The sequence below is a fragment of the Lasioglossum baleicum genome, chromosome 20, assembly GCF_051020765.1.
Source record: "Lasioglossum baleicum chromosome 20, iyLasBale1, whole genome shotgun sequence".
Lineage (NCBI taxonomy): Eukaryota > Metazoa > Arthropoda > Insecta > Hymenoptera > Halictidae > Lasioglossum > Lasioglossum baleicum.
The window spans coordinates 4,349,000-4,370,471 of NC_134948.1; the positions used below are offsets into that span (position 1 = coordinate 4,349,000).

At 43.3% G+C, this 21,472-nt stretch overlaps 1 protein-coding gene across 2 annotated transcripts in view; it reads right to left on the bottom strand.

The window, feature by feature from the left end:
* Positions 1–21,472, bottom strand: part of Trol (terribly reduced optic lobes) — a 169,993-nt gene that overhangs the window by 59,233 nt on the left and 89,288 nt on the right. For both annotated transcript variants that reach the window (XM_076444273.1, XM_076444272.1), the window contains exon 10: positions 1,778–1,885. In XM_076444273.1, coding sequence (XP_076300388.1) covers positions 1,778–1,885 — 108 coding nt within the window. The remainder of the gene's footprint in view (positions 1–1,777; positions 1,886–21,472) is intronic.

Here is a 21,472-nt window from a genome sequence, read left to right on the forward strand (position 1 = left end):
ACGACCGTGTCGATAGCCTCTTCGCAAATCATCCGACAAATTGAGCATTAGATTGTACAGGGTGACAAAGAATTGTAGACTCCCCTTGTACAGGGTGCTTCATACCATTTTAAAGCCAGAACCATTGATTCCACGGGCGAATTTTAGAATTGCGACTATAATTTGATGTGTTACACGGGTTAGGATTTGTTCACACTCGATCGCGGGTCAAACCCATTGCTAGATGACTTCAAGTTAGATGATCAAAAAATGTTCCAACCTGTTCCCACAGGCGAAAGCTACAATTCCAATATGATTTGATGTATTACACGGGTTAGGATTTGTTCACACTCGATCGCAGGTCAAACCCATTGCTAGATGACTTCCAATTAGATGATCAAAAAATGTTCCAACCTGTTCCCACAGGCGAAAGCTACAATTCCAATATGATTTGATGTGTTACACGAGTTAGGATTTGTTCACACTCGATCGCAGGTTAAACCCATTTCTAGATGACTTCAAGTTAGATGATCAAAAAAATGTTCCAACCTGTTCACACAGGCGAAAGATACGATTCCAATATGATTTGATATGTTACACGAGTTAGGATTTGATCACACTCGATCGCAGGTTAAACCCATTTCTAGATGACTTCAAGTTAGATGATCAAAAAATGTTCCAACCTGTTCACACAGGCGAACGATACGATTCCAATATGATTTGATGTGTTACACGAGTTAGGATTTGTTCACACTCGATCGCAGGTTAAACCCATTTCTAGATGACTTCAAGTTAGATGATCAAAAAATGTTCCAACCTGTTCACACAGGCGAAAGATACGATTCCAATATGATTTGATATGTTACACGAGTTAGAATTTGTTCACACTCGATCGCAGGTTAAACCCATTTCTAGATGACTTCAAGTTAGATGATAAAAAAATGTTCCAACCTGTTCACACAGGCGAAAGCTACAATTCCAATATGATTTGATGTATTACACGAGTTTGGATTTGTTCACACTCGATCGCAGGTTAAACCCATTTCTAGATGACTTCAAGTTAGATGATCAAAAAATGTTCCAACCTGTTCACACAGGCGAAAGATACGATTCCAATATGATTTGATGTATTACACGAGTTAGAATTTGTTCACACTCGATCGCAGGTTAAACCCATTGTTAGATGACTTCAAGTTAGATGATCAAAAAATGTTCCAACCTGTTCCCACAGGCGAAAGCTACAATTCCAATATGATTTGATGTGTTACACGAGTTAGAATTTGTTCACACTCGATCGCAGGTCAAACCCATTGCTAGATGACTTCAAGTTAGATGATCAAAAAATGTTCCAACCTGTTCCCACAGGCGAAAGCTACAATTCCAATATGATTTGATGTGTTACACGAGTTAGGATTTGTTCACACTTGATCGCAGGTTAGAGTCATCGCTGAATGGTGGGTTAAGGTGGTCGGGGTTGCGGCCCGCGTAGTTCAAGAAGCTCGGGGATAAGTTTGGTAGCGGGACGTGGCGGGCGGAATTATTTACAAAAAGTGAGACGCGTCGATCCTTTCCGCGAGGGTTAATTTTTAAAATGGTGGGACAGCTGACGCTTTCCCGGCGAAACATACGATCCTCACTAGATGCATGCACATATTCGACGTTGATCTCAAGATCACCAACAACCAAAAAAAAAGAAAAAGAAAACAAGGAATGAAAAGGAAAAAACATTTAGAAGACGAAGCCTCTCGTTTACGGCGACGGTAACGATAAGCAACGGCTTTTTCGACGATCTACTCACGGCAATTACGCTCGTCGGACTCATCGTGACAATCCTTGACACCGTTGCAGTGTTTCTCGTAGTCGATGCACTGGCCATTTCTGCATTTGAACTGTGACGGACTGCAAGCTGCACAAAAAGAACACGCTCGTTATTGCGGAGTCAAATTCTCGGTGAATAATAAAATTGTTGGCGAACGACTCGAGGAATTTCGAGAAGCTCGTACGAGCAGTCGAAGGAGGATTCTGTCGTTGGTTTACAAAGTGCCCGGATCACTCTCGTGTCTCAAACGCACTACAGACGATCCACCTTGGATCCAATAATGTCGGACCTTTAATATAATCTCGCCAGATCGGCTGCGAGACGTGTGATCGACTTTCAAAGACGCCAGACGATCAAAGACAAAAGCCTGCGATATTAACACAGTCCTTTCTCCCGCTGATAAACATAAACCATATGTAAAAACAATTTCTGGTAACATCCCTTGCGATAAAAACAATTCCTCTTCTCCAAGTTTCTCGCCCGCTAAATTCGTGTGTACATATATAAATTCGACTGAGATTGCAATGTAGCAAAATGAAATTCTTGACAGTACTTCTCACCCCCTACAACGTAAAACGTTTTCGTTCCACAAATGAATTACATCGAAATGTAATGGAATTAAAATCGTAAGCATTTTCCACTCACGAACACGAAAGTAGAAATATTAAAAGAGTCCCATACAGAAATAAATGAAAAATAGTATCTTCCATCCCCCATATTAAAGCGTTTTCCTCGTAAGAGAATTAAATTACGTTAAATTGTTTCTTTTCTTTTTTGTTCTGTGCTTCCCAGTGGAATACAAAATGTCGAGCCTGCGGGAGACTGTGTTGAACGAGAGGGGGGGGGGGGGGTACAGGGAGAAGACACAGTTGTTTTTGCAGTTCGACAACTGTGCGCCGGGTTGCCGGGGCTGCGATTTGTCGATCGACACTCGAGACTGCTGTAAAAAACGTTTTCGCGTTGCGTTCCGCATAAACACCGGCTCAGTTTCAACGGACTCTCCGCGTCCGTTTCCACTCGACCGACGATACGAATCCGTCGGCCGCAGTGTTGTTTCAGCAATTGGATCGGCGCCGGCCCTAGCCCCCGGTTCGTTTTCACAATTATGTCATGTTCATTCGAGACAACCCGTTTGCCGCGCTTTGGATTACGTTACAATGACGCGCTAAGCGGCGGCCGTATCGTGTCGACGCGCGCGCGCGCGCCCAAAACCGTTTTCCCAGAATACCACCAAAAACAAATTCAAGACCTCTTTACCCGCTGGCGATACCTCTCACGCATCCTCATGAAACATCGCGGAAAAGCGAAATCGTTAAAGGACAGCCCGTTCGACAATTTACATGTAGGGTAAAGTGCCCAAATATATGAACCACTTTTTGTTGATGTCATTTTTTGATTATTTTAGAATGCTCTTTTTCGTCCAAAAAAAAATTGCCAGTTGCAGATGCATTTCCTCCCTATAAGATTCAGGGGTCAAGTTTGCTAAAAAATTAATACAGCTTGGGAAAAATATCTTTTTTGGTGATGTGTTCTTAATATGGTACACCTTGGGTCCCTAATATGACACCTAGTGCCATATTCGGCACCCACATCAAGAATGTCAATAGCTATACCCATATTAGGGAACCATTGGTAGTGCCATATTGGGAACTCCACGTGGACTGATAATACTTGCCACTGACAAAGAGAAAATGAATTTCAGCCCGAACCAACAGCTGACAGACATTAATATAAATAAACTGAAACTACAGATATGTTCACACATTTCAAAATCGCTTACCTTCCTCGACAAAGATACAATAGAAAATCTAACCACACAAAAATATTCAACACGTGGAGACAACTGGCGGAGGATCGATACTAAAATCTATAGAATGGTGCGATTGCACTGTTCAGTAAACATGGTAAACTATTGTTTGAGGATTTTGTCACTACAGTGCGACTTCTCCTTTACCAGATATGAGGTAGTGCCATAATAGGCGACTATACCATATTTGGCCACTTTACCCTAATACTTCACCCTTTGGAGTCTGATTTATTTTAGTGCATTCGAAGACTGGTATATTCGTGTATAATGGAAAACGGGATCTATTTGTCCCATTAGGCGCACGTAATACATGGGTGCAACACATATATCTCAATCGACTCCAAAGGGTTAAACAGCTATTTTATAAATGCATAAAAAATCCGCTGTCTGGTAATGGATGTTTGTACACGCGTACAATATAAAATTAGAATGAAACTTTTTCCACTTGCAAGTGTTGCTGCAAGACCCCAGACGCTCGTGGGTTCTCGGTTTCGCTTTCTAGGGGTGGTTTACAATGGAATCCTAATTCCCGAGTGGTTACCGAAGACACACTCGAACAGCTCGCTGCATTTTGCGAAGTTGATAGTGGCGCGCGGCCAGCAGGGAGGCGAGAACCCACCCCTAACCCCCTTAAGCGGCGGGCCAAGGGTTAAGCTGGATTCCAGTTGCGGTATGGGGTGACTTTGATCAGCAACGAGCCCGGTATCAGTCTCCGGTGTCAAAGCACACTTGATTCCCGGTTTGTTCCAACCCTGGCGCATTATTAGCGAAACGCGAGTGGTATTCAACGAATAAAATTGTCCCTTAAAACTATTCGTCGTTCACTTCATCCACTTGATTCTACTAGGTCGGTAATGAACGTTAATTTCATCGCCTGGGAACCTGAAGAGGTCGAGCCACAAAAGTCACCCCTTTTAGGGTATCCGGTACCTTTAGGGTGCCCATCTGGCTGCTCGAAATTCTGGATAATCGAGTCGCATCGAAATTCGGCATTAACATTTTTATTGGGGGTGGTTCGGGGGCGAGGAGACGAGGCTCGCGCGAGAGTGAATTATTGAGGGTGCAAAGCGCGTCGCGAGAGCGGCCAGGCGGATGGAAAAGTTTCCCCACGGTTCGTTCCTCCTTTTTTACGGCGTCAAGATGCACGGAGAAAGCCAGCCCTTTACGACGCGCTTTTTACACCCCGCGATTCTCTTATCAACCTCGCGCGGCGGCCTCCCCCTCCCCCCACCCGCCCTCTCGACGATGCACCATCCCTCGATCATAACTATTTAAGGCCCGACACAAGTTCCGGAAATTGCTGTTCCCCGTGTAACCACTTTGACGCGAAAGTTTGCCGCGCGCTCGCGGTTGCTTAACGCCTCGCCATTTTCTGTCCTTGAAACACGCCCTTAGACACCGGTAATGTCTCCTCTTCTCTCTTCTACGGAGTGCACTTCGTGTCCTTAATCTACTTTTTGGACGTGACGCGTTTGACGGATCGGTGAGACGAATTATTCTCCGGCTTTATTTTCCGTCGAGCCTCCCGCGGTTTTTCGGCTGACGTAACGAGGACGTTAGCATCGCGGGAGTCCCGCGGGAGCGGGCTGCATCCCTTTTGACCAAACAGAGTGCGCGGAACATCCTGGATTAATTTCGCCGCGGAATCAGAGAATTTTCAAGAGAATTTCTAGTCTCCGTAGAAGATTATTCCGCGTGTTGTGTTTTTCGAGTGCTTGTACACCGTTCGACTGTTTTCTTTTAGTTCCCTCTGACCTTCGGATAGAGTATCACGCGGTTTGTTGCTCGAGGTTTCCGGTATAAGTCGGAAGTACGCGTGTCTCGAAGGATAACTTCGCCGCAGGACTAAATCTCCCCCGTTGGCAGTCCATTAGAAGCACACGGACGATTTAGCAGAGGGGCTGCTGCTTTTAGGTCCAGCAATTTGATGCTGCCGGTTTGCCTGTCATGCTAATATCGCCCAGCTTTTATATCGAGCCCCGTTTTTCTCCCCCCATCCCCCAGATGTATATGTTTTCGCGCGGAAGCGGTCTGAGGAGACGCATCGTTGAACAGCCCCCGCTCCCATCCCTTCCCTTTTCCTTTTCCTTTTCCTGTCTTCATTTCCCCGGGAAATTCCCTCTCTCGGTCCACACATTTCAGAGAGAGGAGAACACACACACTTTGTAGTACGTTGTTGGATGATTTTCCGGTGGTCTTTTTAGAGGTTTTCACAGAGGCCAGACACGCACACGTACCGGCACATGTAAATATTATACGTTGTGCGCGAAGTCCTTCAACTGTTGCTCCGGTTAATTTCCGCGGAACAATTCTACCTAGTCCCGGTGAAATATTGTTTCCCCGAGAAAGAAATTTTGGATGCTTTTTCCACGCGCCATTTACCGATCCTGATCCAACGTGTATTCGGAAAATTAGAGGAAAATCTCTCAGTTCGGCAGGAAACGAGGTTACCTGCGCGAGGTGACCCATCTTTTTTTTTTTTAATGCAATTTGAATCTCCAGGTGGAGATTATTTCGCCGGGTGATCGATCTTTGGTCGAATACCTGATCTTTGGGCTAAACCGACGAAATCTGTGTCAAAATCAAAGAACTTTCGATAGAAATGAGATAGAGCGATGAAATTTGTTTCAAATAAAAGCAGAAACTTTGCAGGATATGGGAGAAATAGGGAGATTATGGTGCGAACGTTTTTTAACCTTGAGAAAATTCGTGAAACATGAAAGAATTTCGAGAAATCGATTTCGCAATATCTTGAGATCGTAGAAAAATTTTGAGACCAGATTTGGATATTGGAAAAACCACAATTTTCTCGAAATTGTGCAAGTTCAACGAATTTTCTCAACGTTAAAAAACGTTCGTACCATAATCTCCATAATTATCCCATATTCGGCAAAGTTTCAGCTTTTATTTTAAATAAATTTCATCGCTCTATCTCATTTCTATCGAAAGTTCTTTGATTTTGACACAGATTTCGTCGGTTTGGCCCACAGTGCGTCGCCGTGTGCGACCGGAGTCACCGCGTCGCTTCCACGGAGACAGTTCCTTCTTCCGCGGAGAATTACTAGGCCACGGGCGTGTATCGTGCAGTCGCTCGTCGCGAGACGCTAATCGGCCGCTTAGAAAAGCCGCGCCGATATTCAAAGCAACCCCTGGGAGGCAAAAAGGCGAGCGTCGGGGGAAAAAGCAAGCCTCGCGAGAGAGCACTCGCGTGATTTAGGGGATAACGAGTTCGGGGCTCGGCCGTCCTAATGAGACACGGAAACAAAAAGGGCGTGATTTCCTTTCCGGCGGGCGAACGGCGAGCCGAAAGAAGCGTCGAGGCCGCGTCTTTTTCCGACGGGACATTTAAAAATCGTTTAACGAACTAATTTGCCGCGCGCGCGCGCTCTCTCTCTCCCTGCCGATAATAACAACACGCGGCGCTCGCCCCCGTTGTCTTTAGAAGCGCAAAACGCGCGGTGTCGAATCCGCCAGGGACGTGCAGATAATCGTGGCCCGTTCCCCCCCCCTCCCCTCCCCCCGAAAAATTACCATCGATTCCGGGACCGCGGGGCCGATTTGCATGAAAAATCCCCGGTCGATAAGCGGGACGAGCGCGAGCCGAGCGGTAACGAGCGCGCGGATCCCAGATATACGCGTATAAAATATATTCCCGTCATACATCGTGTTTCGAGGGATGTAAAATTGCTCGCGCTCGCGTGCTCCGTGACCGTCCAGGGATTCGACATATTTTAGTGGCCGATTTGCAATTTAAACGTTATAATTAATGACGTCCTGTCGCGGCCGCGCGAACGTGCCGCACAGACGCCGCGGAAAAAATAATTCCGCGGTCGCCGCCGGGACGAGGAGAGGGGGGGGAACCGCCACGCGATAATTGTCCAAATTGAATTGCCGCACCGAAGGGAACCGGTCCACTTTTTCGAAGATCCTCGCCTCCTTTTTTTCCACCTCTCTTTTTAATGGCTGATTAAATACCGTGCACGGAAATACCAGAATGAATTTTTTCCCCGGAATATAGCTGATGAAGCGTCGGAACCGCGCGGACGGATAATGTCAATTTTTAGAAACTGCGGCTTTTATCCTCCGGGATTCCGGAGGGAAAATGAAATTGGAATATCTGGGACGTGTCTCGAATATTTACAACACGATTTAGTTGAGAACCACTGGCTGATGAAAATATTTCTAAAAGAATTCCTTTTCACAATCAAATCAGCTTTTAATGTCTTAGAAGTATTTTATTCCGAGGGCGATGAGGGGGATCGAGGGTCAGTTTGAGAACCGCTGCGGAGACTTAAACACGGAGAAGCGAGGCGGGTTCAAAGCGAGCGGCGCGGCTCGCGGAAAAGTATTCGTCATTCCAGGTAAATTAATTGTAAACGAGTTATCGATTGCGGGACCCGGTGCACGGGGTTCATTGTGTACAGGACCGGTCCTCGACGATTTGTTCATCGATTTGCCGGTCACGTCACCGTCGATTCGACAATCTTTGCGCGCCGCGCTCCCCGTAAAATCCGCGATCCCGTTCAACTTTTAACTCTCCCGCGGTTAATAACACTTAACGCTCGACGTTCCGGTTCTCTCTCTCTCTTTCTCTCGAGGCGTTTCAATCAGAGCGTTTTCGAGAGTCCCACGCAACCGAATTAATTACAATAACAGCGTCCCGCGGTGAGAACGTAACGCAAAACAGAGCACTCGGTTTTACCCGAACTTGGCCGTGGTAATTATCTAATGGGGCCAATTACGGTCGACGGGTCTTCGCGATCCATCCTCGAAGCTCGGCAGTTCATCGCAATCAATCTGAAATCGATGCTCGAAATAGGAAATTTGAGTTTTCTGTGACAAAACTAACGGAGATATCAATATCTAAATTTCAGAGTGCAGAGATAACGATTGCGTTCAAAGTTGCAGAATCTTATAAATCAGATAGTTTACGAGGACGGAGATTTAAAGTTTTCAAGAAGTAGCGCAGAGACCAGAAATTTCACGCAATGTGTAGGGCAGGGAACGGCCAGCAACGATGCACCGAGCAATCGGCGACAGTCTGCTCGCGATAAACACGATTAAACGGCTTATCACGAGCCGCGGTTCTCGTTTCCACAACCAGATCCGCATCTATCTCTTGAAATCCGACGCGCCGGATCGTACGGACCTCTTGAACGCGCGAGAAACCCGCGATCCTATCTACTGGTGCGAATAATATCATCCAAGTCGACTTTACAGCTCAGCACATTATTTTAACATCCATCTATAATACATTTATTATTTTATTTTCGAACGAAAAACATCTTTTGGTAGCCTGTTCAAGATTTTCATAACTATCGCCATTTTCTACTATAAGGGGTTAACAGCCAAGTTGTAGAATGAAGCTGCACAACTATAGGGGACAGTTCTCCAAGGCGAATAATTAAATAATTGTTTCGAATTTTCTTGGCAAGCGATCTGTAACCTCTGCCAGGTGATGGAGAAGCGAACTGCAAAATATTAGTCGATTCGAGCGAGAAACAGCCGAGCTGAAGGCTTCAACGTGTTTCGAAACCAGACAATGCGCGAGAAACCCGCGATCCTATCTACTGGTGCGAATAATATCATCCAAGTCGACTTTACAGCTCGGCACATTATTTTAACATCCATCTATAATACATTTATTATTTTATTTTCGAACGAAAAACATCTTTTGGTAGCCTGTTCAAGATTTTCATAACTATCGCCATGTTCTACTATAAGGGGTTAACAGCCAAGATGTAGAATGAAGCTGCACAACTATAGGGGACAGTTCTCCAAGCTGAATAATTAAATAATTGTTTCGAATTTTCTTGGCAAGCGATCTGTAACCTCTGCCAGGCGATGGAGAAGCGAACTGCAAAATATTAGTCGATTCAAGCGAGAAACAGCCGAGCTGAAGGCTTCAACGTGTTTTGAAACCAGACAACGCGCGAGAAACCCGCGATCCTATCTACTGGTGCGAATAATATCATCCAAGTCGACTTTACAGCTCAGCACATTATTTTTACATCCGTCTATAATACATTTATTATTTTATTTTCGAACGAAAAACATCTTTTGGTAGCCTGTTCAAGATTTTCATAACTATCGCCATTTTCTACTATAAGGGGTTAACAGCCAAGATGTAGAATGAAGCTGCACAACTATAGGGGACAGTTCTCCAAGCTGAATAATTAAATAATTGTTTCGAATTTTCTTGGCAAGCGATCTGTAACCTCTGCCAGGTGATGGAGAAGCGAACTGCAAAATATTAGTCGATTCGAGCGAGAAACAGCCGAGCTGAAGGCTTCAACGTGTTTCGAAACCAGACAATGCGCGAGAAACCCGCGATCCTATCTACTGGTGCGAATAATATCATCCAAGTCGACTTTACAGCTCGGCACATTATTTTAACATCCATCTATAATACATTTATTATTTTATTTTCGAACGAAAAACATCTTTTGGTAGCCTGTTCAAGATTTTCATAACTATCGCCATGTTCTACTATAAGGGGTTAACAGCCAAGATGTAGAATGAAGCTGCACAACTATAGGGGACAGTTCTCCAAGCTGAATAATTAAATAATTGTTTCGAATTTTCTTGGCAAGCGATCTGTAACCTCTGCCAGGTGATGGAGAAGCGAACTGCAAAATATTAGTCGATTCGAGCGAGAAACAGCCGAGCTGAAGGCTTCAACGTGTTTCGAAACCAGACAACGCGCGAGAAACCCGCGATCCTATCTACTGGTGCGAATAATATCATCCAAGTCGACTTTACAGCTCAGCACATTATTTTTACATCCGTCTATAATACATTTATTATTTTATTTTCGAACGAAAAACATCTTTTGGTAGCCTGTTCAAGATTTTCATAACTATCGCCATTTTCTACTATAAGGGGTTAACAGCCAAGATGTAGAATGAAGCTGCACAACTATAGGGGACAGTTCTCCAAGCTGAATAATTAAATAATTGTTTCGAATTTTCTTGGCAAGCGATCTGTAACCTCTGCCAGGTGATGGAGAAGTTGAACTGCAAAATATTAGTCGATTCGAGCGAGAAACAGCCGAGCTGAAGGCTTCAACGTGTTTCGAAACCAGACAACGCGCGAGAAACCCGCGATCCTATCTACTGGTGCGAATAATATCATCCAAGTCGACTTTACAGCTCAGCACATTATTTTTACATCCGTCTATAATACATTTATTATTTTATTTTCGAACGAAAAACATCTTTTCGTAGCCTGTTCAAGATTTTCATAACTATCGCCATGTTCTACTATAAGGGGTTAACAGCCAAGATGTAGAATGAAGCTGCACAACTATAGGGGACAGTTCTCCAAGCTGAATAATTAAATAATTGTTTCGAATTTTCTTGGCAAGCGATCTGTAACCTCTGCCAGGTGATGGAGAAGCGAACTGCAAAATATTAGTCGATTCGAGCGAGAAACAGCCGAGCTGAAGGCTTCAACGTGTTTCGAAACCAGACAACGCGCGAGAAACCCGCGATCCTATCTACTGGTGCGAATAATATCATCCAAGTCGACTTTACAGCTCAGCACATTATTTTTACATCCGTCTATAATACATTTATTATTTTATTTTCGAACGAAAAACATCTTTTGGTAGCCTGTTCAAGATTTTCATAACTATCGCCATTTTCTACTATAAGGGGTTAACAGCCAAGATGTAGAATGAAGCTGCACAACTATAGGGGACAGTTCTCCAAGCTGAATAATTAAATAATTGTTTCGAATTTTCTTGGCAAGCGATCTGTAACCTCTGCCAGGTGATGGAGAAGCGAACTGCAAAATATTAGTCGATTCGAGCGAGAAACAGCCGAGCTGAAGGCTTCAACGTGTTTCGAAACCAGACACCGCGCGAGCCTACAAGCCCTACAGAGGGGCAGCGGTGCGCGCATACTTGATAGTCGGTTGCCGCGTTATCGCGCGATCCTCACGCGACATAATCCGCATTCCTACAAGCTCGCGACTCATCCCGGAGCACAACGGGACCATTCTGCGCTTAGCCCTCTTAGGCACCGCGCTAAATCGCCTAAAGACCCGCACACTTCAGCTCTTTCCCGGCGCCTGTTGTTCGACAACCTAAAAATAAAACCCCTCGGGCTCCAACTGGAACGACTTTCAATGAATCAAGTATCAGATTGCATAAAATCCAGAGTAACTTGCGTGATATTGTAAAATACAAAATTCGTATTCTCTCGCCATTTCGTACATAATATACTCGACTGAAAGGTAAAGCGCTGGACACTGACAGTGAACCCACGCTACTTTAACTAAGGATCAATTCCATCTTACACGGTGGATTCGAGGGGCGCGTGTAGCGCGAACGCAGCATAATTCGACGCTTCGGTGTGAACTGGCATCGTCGTCGAGGTCGGAGACCATGACCAGATAAAGGGATATCGTGCCTCTCGCGAAATAAAAGAAGCGTGGACGGCCGGGGACGACCGGAAATGGAGCGCTCTGGCGAATTCTAATTGCGTCTAGGAGGGAGAGCAAACCGCACACGCGTCAGTTAACAAACGTTGGTGTCCGCGGGGGCGGGGAGGAAGGGTTTCTGGCTCGTTGGACGAACGATAGCGTGACCCCCCGTGTATGAAATAACGATCCGAACGGCGGTCCGGCTGCTGTCCGCCCACGTGTGACACGTATCCGCGGCTCCGCGGCATTTATTTATCGACGATTCGTTTTACCTGGACGTTATTTACGACACTCGAGGGCGGCAAGAGGTCGGACCCGGTCGCGCCGGTTATCGGTGATCGCTTTTGGCCCGCGCCGAACCGATGACCGGCGTCATCGTCGCCATCTGTCGATGACTCCAAGATGGCTGGACCCTCGACGAATAATAAATTCCACGGTCATGGACCGGGTTACACGCAAGTAGAAACACGACGCAAAAGGATATTATGGTTTAAGAATTTTTCGAAATTGTAAAACAACGATATTTAAAAAAGACGGGAAATCGAAAATATCCTGTGCACGGAAATCCAACAATAGATATCCGACCGACCCGGTTTCCCGTGTATAAACGGCTCAATCGTCGAAGCGAACGACAAACGATCGAAACTTCTTCTATCTAGTATCCATCGAGAGTATTTCCAGGCGAGCGTAATTGGAGTTTCAATTTAGACTAGAAACAGAGCCCTTCTACCGGCGCGTTTACACCAAACAAAGAAAGTACCGATGTTGAGAATAGAAGGCAAACGTCGTGTCTCCCGAAAGTCCCTCAAACTATATCTCGCCTGGGGTCGACAACCGACACGGTGCAAGTGTGATTTGTACCGGGATCAATTATGAGAGAGGATCGCCTTTATTTTTAGAGTCGCCACGGTTATCGTTGGATCGGGCTGTTACGAGCGTTGCATCGAACTTCTCTTCTTCCCTTAAATAAACGATGCGAACTCTACTCCGGGAAGAAGCGTCCTCGCGACCGCGTTGCGCGACCGGATTCGTTTAAGGCTGCACGCGGAATATCGAGATCCGACGGCACTCCTTCATTCAATGAAAAAATCGCTGCGGTGAATTATTCATCGATCTTTTGTCCGGCCGATCTCTCGCGAGACACTTTCTCCTCGATTGTCAACGGGGATCGGGTTCCAATAATTATCGAGGCCGTATCCCCCGTGCAAGGCCCACCACGCCCCCGCCGAATATCGAGTTTCCCTGTTGCTTTCCGATCGGACAAACTCGTTCAAACCACTGCGAGCGTTCTCAAACCGGCTCAACAATAACGGTAATTATTTTTACGCTTTGTAAGGTATCGGGAAGCATTCGTTGAAAACGTGTCCCAGAGGTATTGATGTGTTTGAGTACGTCGCACAGTGTCGCGGACCATGGACGAAAATCGAAAAAGTCACTGCTTCATATCGATTTAAAACTATGTTCATACTATGTCAAAATGTCCAAATAAATCACTTTTTGAGAAAGAAATTCAAAACATTCAGTGGGAAATTAATTACAAGCGAATATTAGGAAGATCAAATATAGTACAGGGTGTATAAAAAGTAATGGTCATCCGTTCTAGGGGTGAATCTACAACTCGTGATCGGTAGACGTTTGTAAGAGAAACTTGCCGCAAAATAGTTGTTCAAGCTTGTTTTTACATCAATACCTCCTACTCGTCGAGAAGAGAAAAAGTTTGAAAGGAGCCACATGTCGCAAACATATAGTTATTGAGATATAAGCTGTTAAAGTTTCTGTAAAACTTCCTGCCTCGAACAAACGAAATTTAAAGGGACATTCGATAGGCTCGTACAAAACAAAACTTTTTAAAGACCGCGCTTATATTAAAATGCACTAAAAAGGAGAAAATACTTTGTTTCCTGGTTCTCCACAAAATACCGAATCCAGTTGAATTTTTAGTAATATTTTTCCCCAAAATTTTAAGCGATTAGTTCAAAATTTCTTCTGTTATGAAATCGGTGTCGGAACAGATAGAAAAATTTAATATAAATTTAAATAAAATCATGACGTTAGGTCTATGGGAAGAGGTTTAAAATTCGATTACGAGATTTTACGCATGCAACAACAACACGGCAAGTTAATATAAGCGTGGTAAAATACCAATGTCAAGTATACAGTGGGTGTACAAAGTATTCGTACACCTTTTAAAAACTAATAACTTTTTTATAATTGTACCGAACATCCTGATTTTTTATAATCAATTAGAAGCATTGGTTTACGAAGTGATACGCAAAAAAGATTTTCCAAAAATTATAATTTACAACGTTACAGGCAAAAATAAAAAAGGCATTTTTTAAAGCTTTTTTATTTGGGCTCTTAATGAAAATGTAAAATATACGTTTTGTAGATCTATGTTAGTTATACACATGCTGAAAATTTCATCGAAATCGGTTGACGCAGGAAAAAACGACACGCATCGAAAGATGTACGATTTTGTGGATTTGAAGCAGAAATTGATCAAAAGTCGTGTAAAACTACGATTTTCACCATTTTTAATCGCTTGTAGCTCGTGTGTGTGATAATCGATTTTGATGAAATTTTCAGCATGTGTGTAACTACTATAGATCTACAAAACATATATTTTACATTTTCTTTAATGGGGCTCTAATAAAAAAGTTTTAAAAAGTCCCTTCTTTATTTTTGCATGTAACCTTGTAAATTATAATTTCTGAAAAATCTTTTTTGCACATCATTTCGTAAACCAATGCTTCCAATTGATTCTAAAAAATCAGGTCGTTTGGTACAATTATAAAAAAGCTATTAGTTTTTCAAAGGTGTACGAATACTTTGTACACCCACTGTAGGTACTTACAAATTTTTCAGAGTCTTCTGTTCCTCCGTCGGATCAAGCGGACACTGTCATTTTCGCGAATACGTCTTCTTAACAACGAAGCACAAAACACTATACTTGTACACAATCACTAAATACTACACAACACACTTTCCGAAATCGTGACAGCGAACGGGAAGAAGTTACCCCGACCACGATCAAAATAGTACTGCGGTTGTCACCTGTAAAGGACGTTATAGCAAGCAAAAAACGCATGCGAATCGGTTCCGAACCGACCGATTATTTTACAACCACCGCGCTCCGACAACTTCAACCCCGACAGATGGACAACACGTGCGACGCACCCATCGAAGCGACGCGACGAGCGGACTACCCTCATAAATCACGTCATTGATGACCGTAAACAATGCCAAAAGGAATTTCTTTGACAGTTTCCCCACTTCTCAACCTAAGGTCCTTCCTTCACACACCCCTGTCCAATTTACAAATGCAACATTTCCCCGCCTAAATCCATCCTTAACCCTTCATGAAAAACCGAAGTGACAACTATTTTGACCGTGGTCGGAGTAACTTCTTCCCGTTCGCTGTCACGAATTTGGCAAGTGTGTTGTGTAGTTTCCGTGATTGTGTAGAAGTGTGATGTTTCGTGCTTCATCGTTAATAAGACGTATTCGCGAAAATGGCAGTGTCCACTAGATCCGACGGAGGAACAGAGGATTCTGAAAAATTTGTAAGTACATACAAATAATACTTGACGTTAGTATTTTGCCACGCTTGTATTAACTTGCCGTGTTGTTGTTGTATGCGTCAAATTTTGCAATTGAGTTTTAACTAATCGCTTAAAATTTTGGGGAAAAATATTACTAATCATTCACCTGGATTCGGTATTTTGCGGAGAACCAGGAATAAAATTATTTTCTCGTTTTCAGTGCAATTTAATGTAAGTGTGGTTTTTCAAAAGTTTTTTTTGGTACGGGCCTATATCGACGAATGTCCCTTAAATTTTGTTTGTCACGAATTTGGCAAGTGTGTTGTGTCGTTTTCGTGATTGCGTAGAAGTGTGATGTTTCGTGCTTCATCGTTAATAAGACGTATTCGCGAAAATGGCAGTGTCCAGTAGATCCGACGGAGGAACAGAGGATTCTGAAAAATTTGTAAGTACATACAAATAATACTTGACATTAGTATTTTACCACGCTTATATTAACTTGCCGTGTTGTTGTTGTATGCGTCAGATTTTGCAATTGAATTTTAACTAATCGCTGAAAATTTTGGGGAAAAATATTACTAATCATTCACCTGGATTCGGTATTTTGTGGAGAACCAGGAAGAAAATTATTTTCTCGTTTTCAGTGCAATTTAATGTAAGTGTGGTTTTTCAAAAGTTTTTTTTTGGTACGGGCCTATATCGACGAATGTCCCTTAAATTTTGTTTGTCACGAATTTGGAAAGTGTGTTGTGTAGTTTCCGTGATTGTGTAGAAGTGTGATGTTTCGTGCTTCATCGTTAATAAGACGTATTCGCGAAAATGGCAGTGTCCAGTAGATCCGACGGAGGAACAGAGGATTCTGAAAAATTTGTAAGTACATACAAATAATACTTGACATTAGTATTTTACCACGCTTATATTAACTTGCCGTGTTGTTGTTGTATGCGTCAAATTTTGCAATTGAATTTGAACTAATCGCTGAAAATTTTGGGGAAAAATATTACTAATCATTCACCTGGATTCGGTATTTTGCGGAGAACCAGGAATAAAATTATTTTCTCGTTTTCAGTGCAATTTAATGTAAGTGTGGTTTTTCAAAAGTTTTTTTTTGGTACGAGCCTATATCGACGAATGTCCCTTAAATTTTGTTTGTCACGAATTTGGAAAGTGTGTTGTGTAGTTTCCGTGATTGTGTACAAGTATAGTGTTTTGTGCTTCGTTGTTAAGAAGACGTATTCGCGAAAATAACAGTGTCCACTAGATCCGACGGAGGAACAGAAGACTGAAAAATTTGTAAGTACCTATACTTGACAATAGTATTTTACCACGCTTATATTAACTTGCCGTGTTGTTGTTGTATGCGTCAAATTTTGCAATTGAATTTTAACTAATCGCTGAAAATTTTGGGGAAAAATATTACTAATCATTCACCTGGATTCGATATTTTATGGAGAACCAGGAAGAAAATTATTTTCTCGTTTTCAGTGCAATTTAATGTAAGTGTGGTTTTTCAAAAGTTTTTTTTTGGTACGGGCCTATATCGACGAATGTCCCTTAAATTTTGTTTGTCTCGAGACACGCACACGATTATGTTCTGTCTCATCGACACGGTCAGGTGGACTGTAGTAGTAGTAGGCTTTCGTCTATACGTATAATTCTACACAATCAAATTTTGCAAAAACTTCAACAGCTTATATCTGAATAACTAAAGGGGCCTATTGACGATCCAGCATATTGCGCAGCAATTATTGTGCAGCACGATGTTACACAAATCCACATTGTACTATCTTAATTATCACTATCATTCACGATCAATCATGTTGCGCAATAGGCATTGTTGCCTACTAGGCAACCTTGTAGGCCCCTTATTTGTTTGCGACATGTGGCTTCTTTCAAACGTTTTCTTTTCTGAATGAGTGGAAGCCTTCCACTGGAAGGTGTTGACGTAAAGAACAATTTTTACAACAATTTTCTTCGTCGTAAACAATTTTGCTTCAAGTTTCTACACCGATCCAGAGATGCAGATTCACCCCTACGACGAATGACCATTACTTTTTATGCGCCCTGTAACATCACTTCATAGCGTAACTTAACCACGACGCGTAGTGGTGGGTTTGTCAAATCGAGTCTCGAAGCAGTACAGAATTGAGTTAATGTTATTAAAGTTATCGATCGTAATGATGTTTAAAAACAGACAAGAATTATAATCTCGGCGCAACGGTTCGATCAATTAAACAACTAAAGCAATTTTACAAATTAATTTTACACTTTCTACGTTTCGATCCTAATTTGGATGATCCTCAAGAAAAGCGGAAAAACTGCGTCTGGAAATATACCAATTGAAATAAAAACAGTTTTGATGTTGGAAAAAACATTGACAGATTGACTCACTTGCTTTATGGAAATTTTAACATTGATATTTAATTTGGTGACACGTGTTACTCATATGTTGTTTCACAGGTTACTAAGGCACAGACACACGAGGCCCAAGAACCATAAACCTATCAGTGATCAATAGATCACCTAGCCAATCGATATCTGAATTGAGTTGAGAATTGATTTAGTATGATAATATCCGTGAACCCATCTGTGTGGTATCATGAATGTTCGAATGCATTTGGAAGCGTTTGATGCGTCCATACGCGGGTCGCAAAGCAACAGGGAAACTCGTAAGAGTGAAACAAGGCGTTGCGAATGTGCACGAGCGTTCGTTTGAGCGTGTGCGACGCGGTCGAGCGTTTTTACGATGTCGCGACTGGCCGATAAACGGATCGGGCCGCGTGCATCGCGAGTTATGTCACGGAGGGAGAGAGTGTCGCACGCGATGAGTTCATCGGGAACTATCGAGACGGGTATCGCGCGGCAGAAACGATGATGTCACTTTTTTCTGCTCTCCCGTTTATCGTTCGCCGATCGAATCGTCATCGTCGCATCCTCGACGCACACTCGCTGCCAGCATAGATCGCGTGTCTCGCCCGATCTGCATTGATTATTCCCTCGCCTCGCGAATTCCAAGAAATCCCTACGTGCCAGAATTTCGGAATCTGTCTGAATTCTTTTCGACAAAACCACTGGAAGGATTCCGTGCTTTGGAACATTGTGATTCAGCTGACGATCAAACCTATGATCTAAACACAATCAGAGTATCTGATCTGACTCAGGTGGTGGTTTATTATCAATTTCAATCGCAGATGTAGATCATTAGTACACCACGTGCCACCACACGGCGCGCGCGTGTTCCCGGAATTCCTCGCACACCTTGATCTTTAGAAATTCCGCCATATTTACATTATACACCCACACACACACACATCACTTTTTCAATCGATTAAGTTCTGCCTTCCGGGATTAAATGATGCATCATCCACCGACACATCCTGATGATCTATCGCAATCACGAATTCCATCGAGGTGTTCGGACAAGGAATGTTTATTGCCTTTTTAATTACGAATTGAATAAAACATCGGGCAAACACGGTGTTGCGATATACAACATTGTTAGCGGATGTTGCAAACATCAACGGCGGGAGTGTTTTCGAGTGGAAAAACAGCGTGAAAATTCCGTCGGACTTGACCGGGATTCGAACCCGGAACACTCGGATTACCGAACGCGAGCCCTAGCTGACTACACCGTTCGGGCAATCGATAAACTTTTTTCTTCTCGGGGTAATATGCTGCGCCGACTTACGGCGGTCTCGATATATCTTGAATCTGCGGATTATTATTAACCCTTTGCACTCGGTCGTGTCGTTCAGAGGCATTACAATAAAAATAAAATAATAAAATAAAAATTGCTCACCATTATTCAATATATCAGTATCTAATCAGTAGACTGCGGATCTTATTTAGTACAATTTAAAACAGTGGAGGTATTAAAAAGATTGAAGGCCACCAGTGTATTAGTTTCACCTTAATAAGATAATTAGAAGAAGAAAGAAATTGTTATTTGGCTCCTGTGTCATGCAATCAATGCAGACATTTTTTATTTTGCATGAAGATCCGCAGTCTACTAATGAATAACTAAACATTTAGATATGAGGTATTATACCAATTTCGTATCCATAAAATTTCAAAAATCATAGGCAATGGAAACATTCTACAGGGTCATCCGTTTTTAAACGGCCAAACGTTAACCAGCTGTAGAGGACCCCAAATGGAACAACTTTTACCGCTATCACTCTTTTGGTTTTCGGTCTTGATTTCCAGATAATTGCAACAAACCATCATTTCTTGAGTTTACATAAAATTAAATATCTCAGGACTCCAATGATGAATCTTGATGATTTTTCCTTCGTTTAGTTTAAAATAAGTAGGGGCATCTTTTTTATTAAATAAACTTTTTTGTATGACCTTCGGATCATGGTTTTTTTGGCGTGGGGCACACCGTGGAGCCTGAAAGAAATAAGTTGGAAAGTGGCGGTGTGCTCCACGCCAAAAAAACCACGATCCGAAGGTCATACAAAAAAGTTTATTCAATAAAAAAGATGCCCCTACTTATTTCAAACTAAACAAAGGAAAAACCATCAAGATTCATCATTGGAGTCCTGAGATATTTAATTTTATGTAAACTCACAAAATGATGGTATTTTGCGATTATCTGGAAATCAAGGCCGAAACACAGAAAAAGTGATGGGGGTAAAAGTTGTTCCATTTGGGGTCCTATACAGCTGGTTAACGTTTGACCGTTTAAAAAACGGATGACCCTGTAGATCGGAAGAAAAGTTTAATTTTCCCGTGAAAATAGCTCCGAGTGCAAAGGAGCGCCGCTATTCCGGCGTTGGATCGCGCATAAAAAAAACATACTGGCCGTTTGAAAAATTAATATATAGCTGCTATTTGCAGCGTGCGGTTCCGGTTGCGTTATCGTCGTACAGCGGAAGACCCACGGAGTATTGTCTCGAAACAGAACCGAGCCGGATCGATATACCCCGCGCAAATTAAATTTCCCGAACAAAAGGACGGTTCCCGGTGGCCCCGAAGAATGGCGAGCCTCCCACGCATATCATAGACGGTTCTCGCAAACTTCCATACCGTCCTCGCTTCCTATAGATCCAGACTTTAGAGAGAAAACTAGATAGAGTGAGAGAGAGAAAGAGACGGAGAGTCTGCGGCCGAGCTCTGGGCGCGGAGGCCTAATCGAATCGCGACGTTCAGCCACTTTGTAGGCTAATTGATAATTAAGCCACGCGTTTCCTTGGAAATGATTTGTCATCTTTTTAATCGGCGACGGCCGGATCGAGTTTCCGACCGAGAGAGAGATCTTGTCGCGACGGTCTACGTGGGAGAGACGACGCCGCCAACGATTCTGTGTCAATGTCGTTAAGGAAGAGGCCTCCGCCTTTCCCGTCCCGGCCGAGACTCTGTTTGCCGTATCAATTCGACAATTGCCGCACGGCAATCACGCCCAATGCTCGATGCTAGATTTTGTTCGGTGTTTCAGTCACACGGGGAAATCTATGATCTATGCCAGTCCTGTCAGTTCCAAATCAAGACGGAGTAGGGTCGGTTCAAGCTCTGTACAGCGTGTTACTTGAGCTATTCTTGGGTCAGCTCCTGCATAAATTGAGCGTGAAATGGAGTCAACAGGACAGTGTCTAACAGGACAGTTCTGGTTAATTGAGACAGTGTCTTGCCCGTACGAGGATAAACCGTGGATCTGGTGAATGCGCGAATACGGGTTCCTTGAAATTTTACTCGCGTCACGCGCCGGTCGCCCTTCCCCAGTTATTAATTACAGTCACCGTATTGTTCTTCATTCTTTTCTTCTTTTCTTTTCTCTTTCTCTGGCGGTGTCGTCGCGGTGACATCACCGCCCAACCGCCGATTCTTTCCGACCGCTGGCAGTTCTAACGAACGTGGTTGACACCCACGGCCGCGATGAGATCAACCGACACTCGT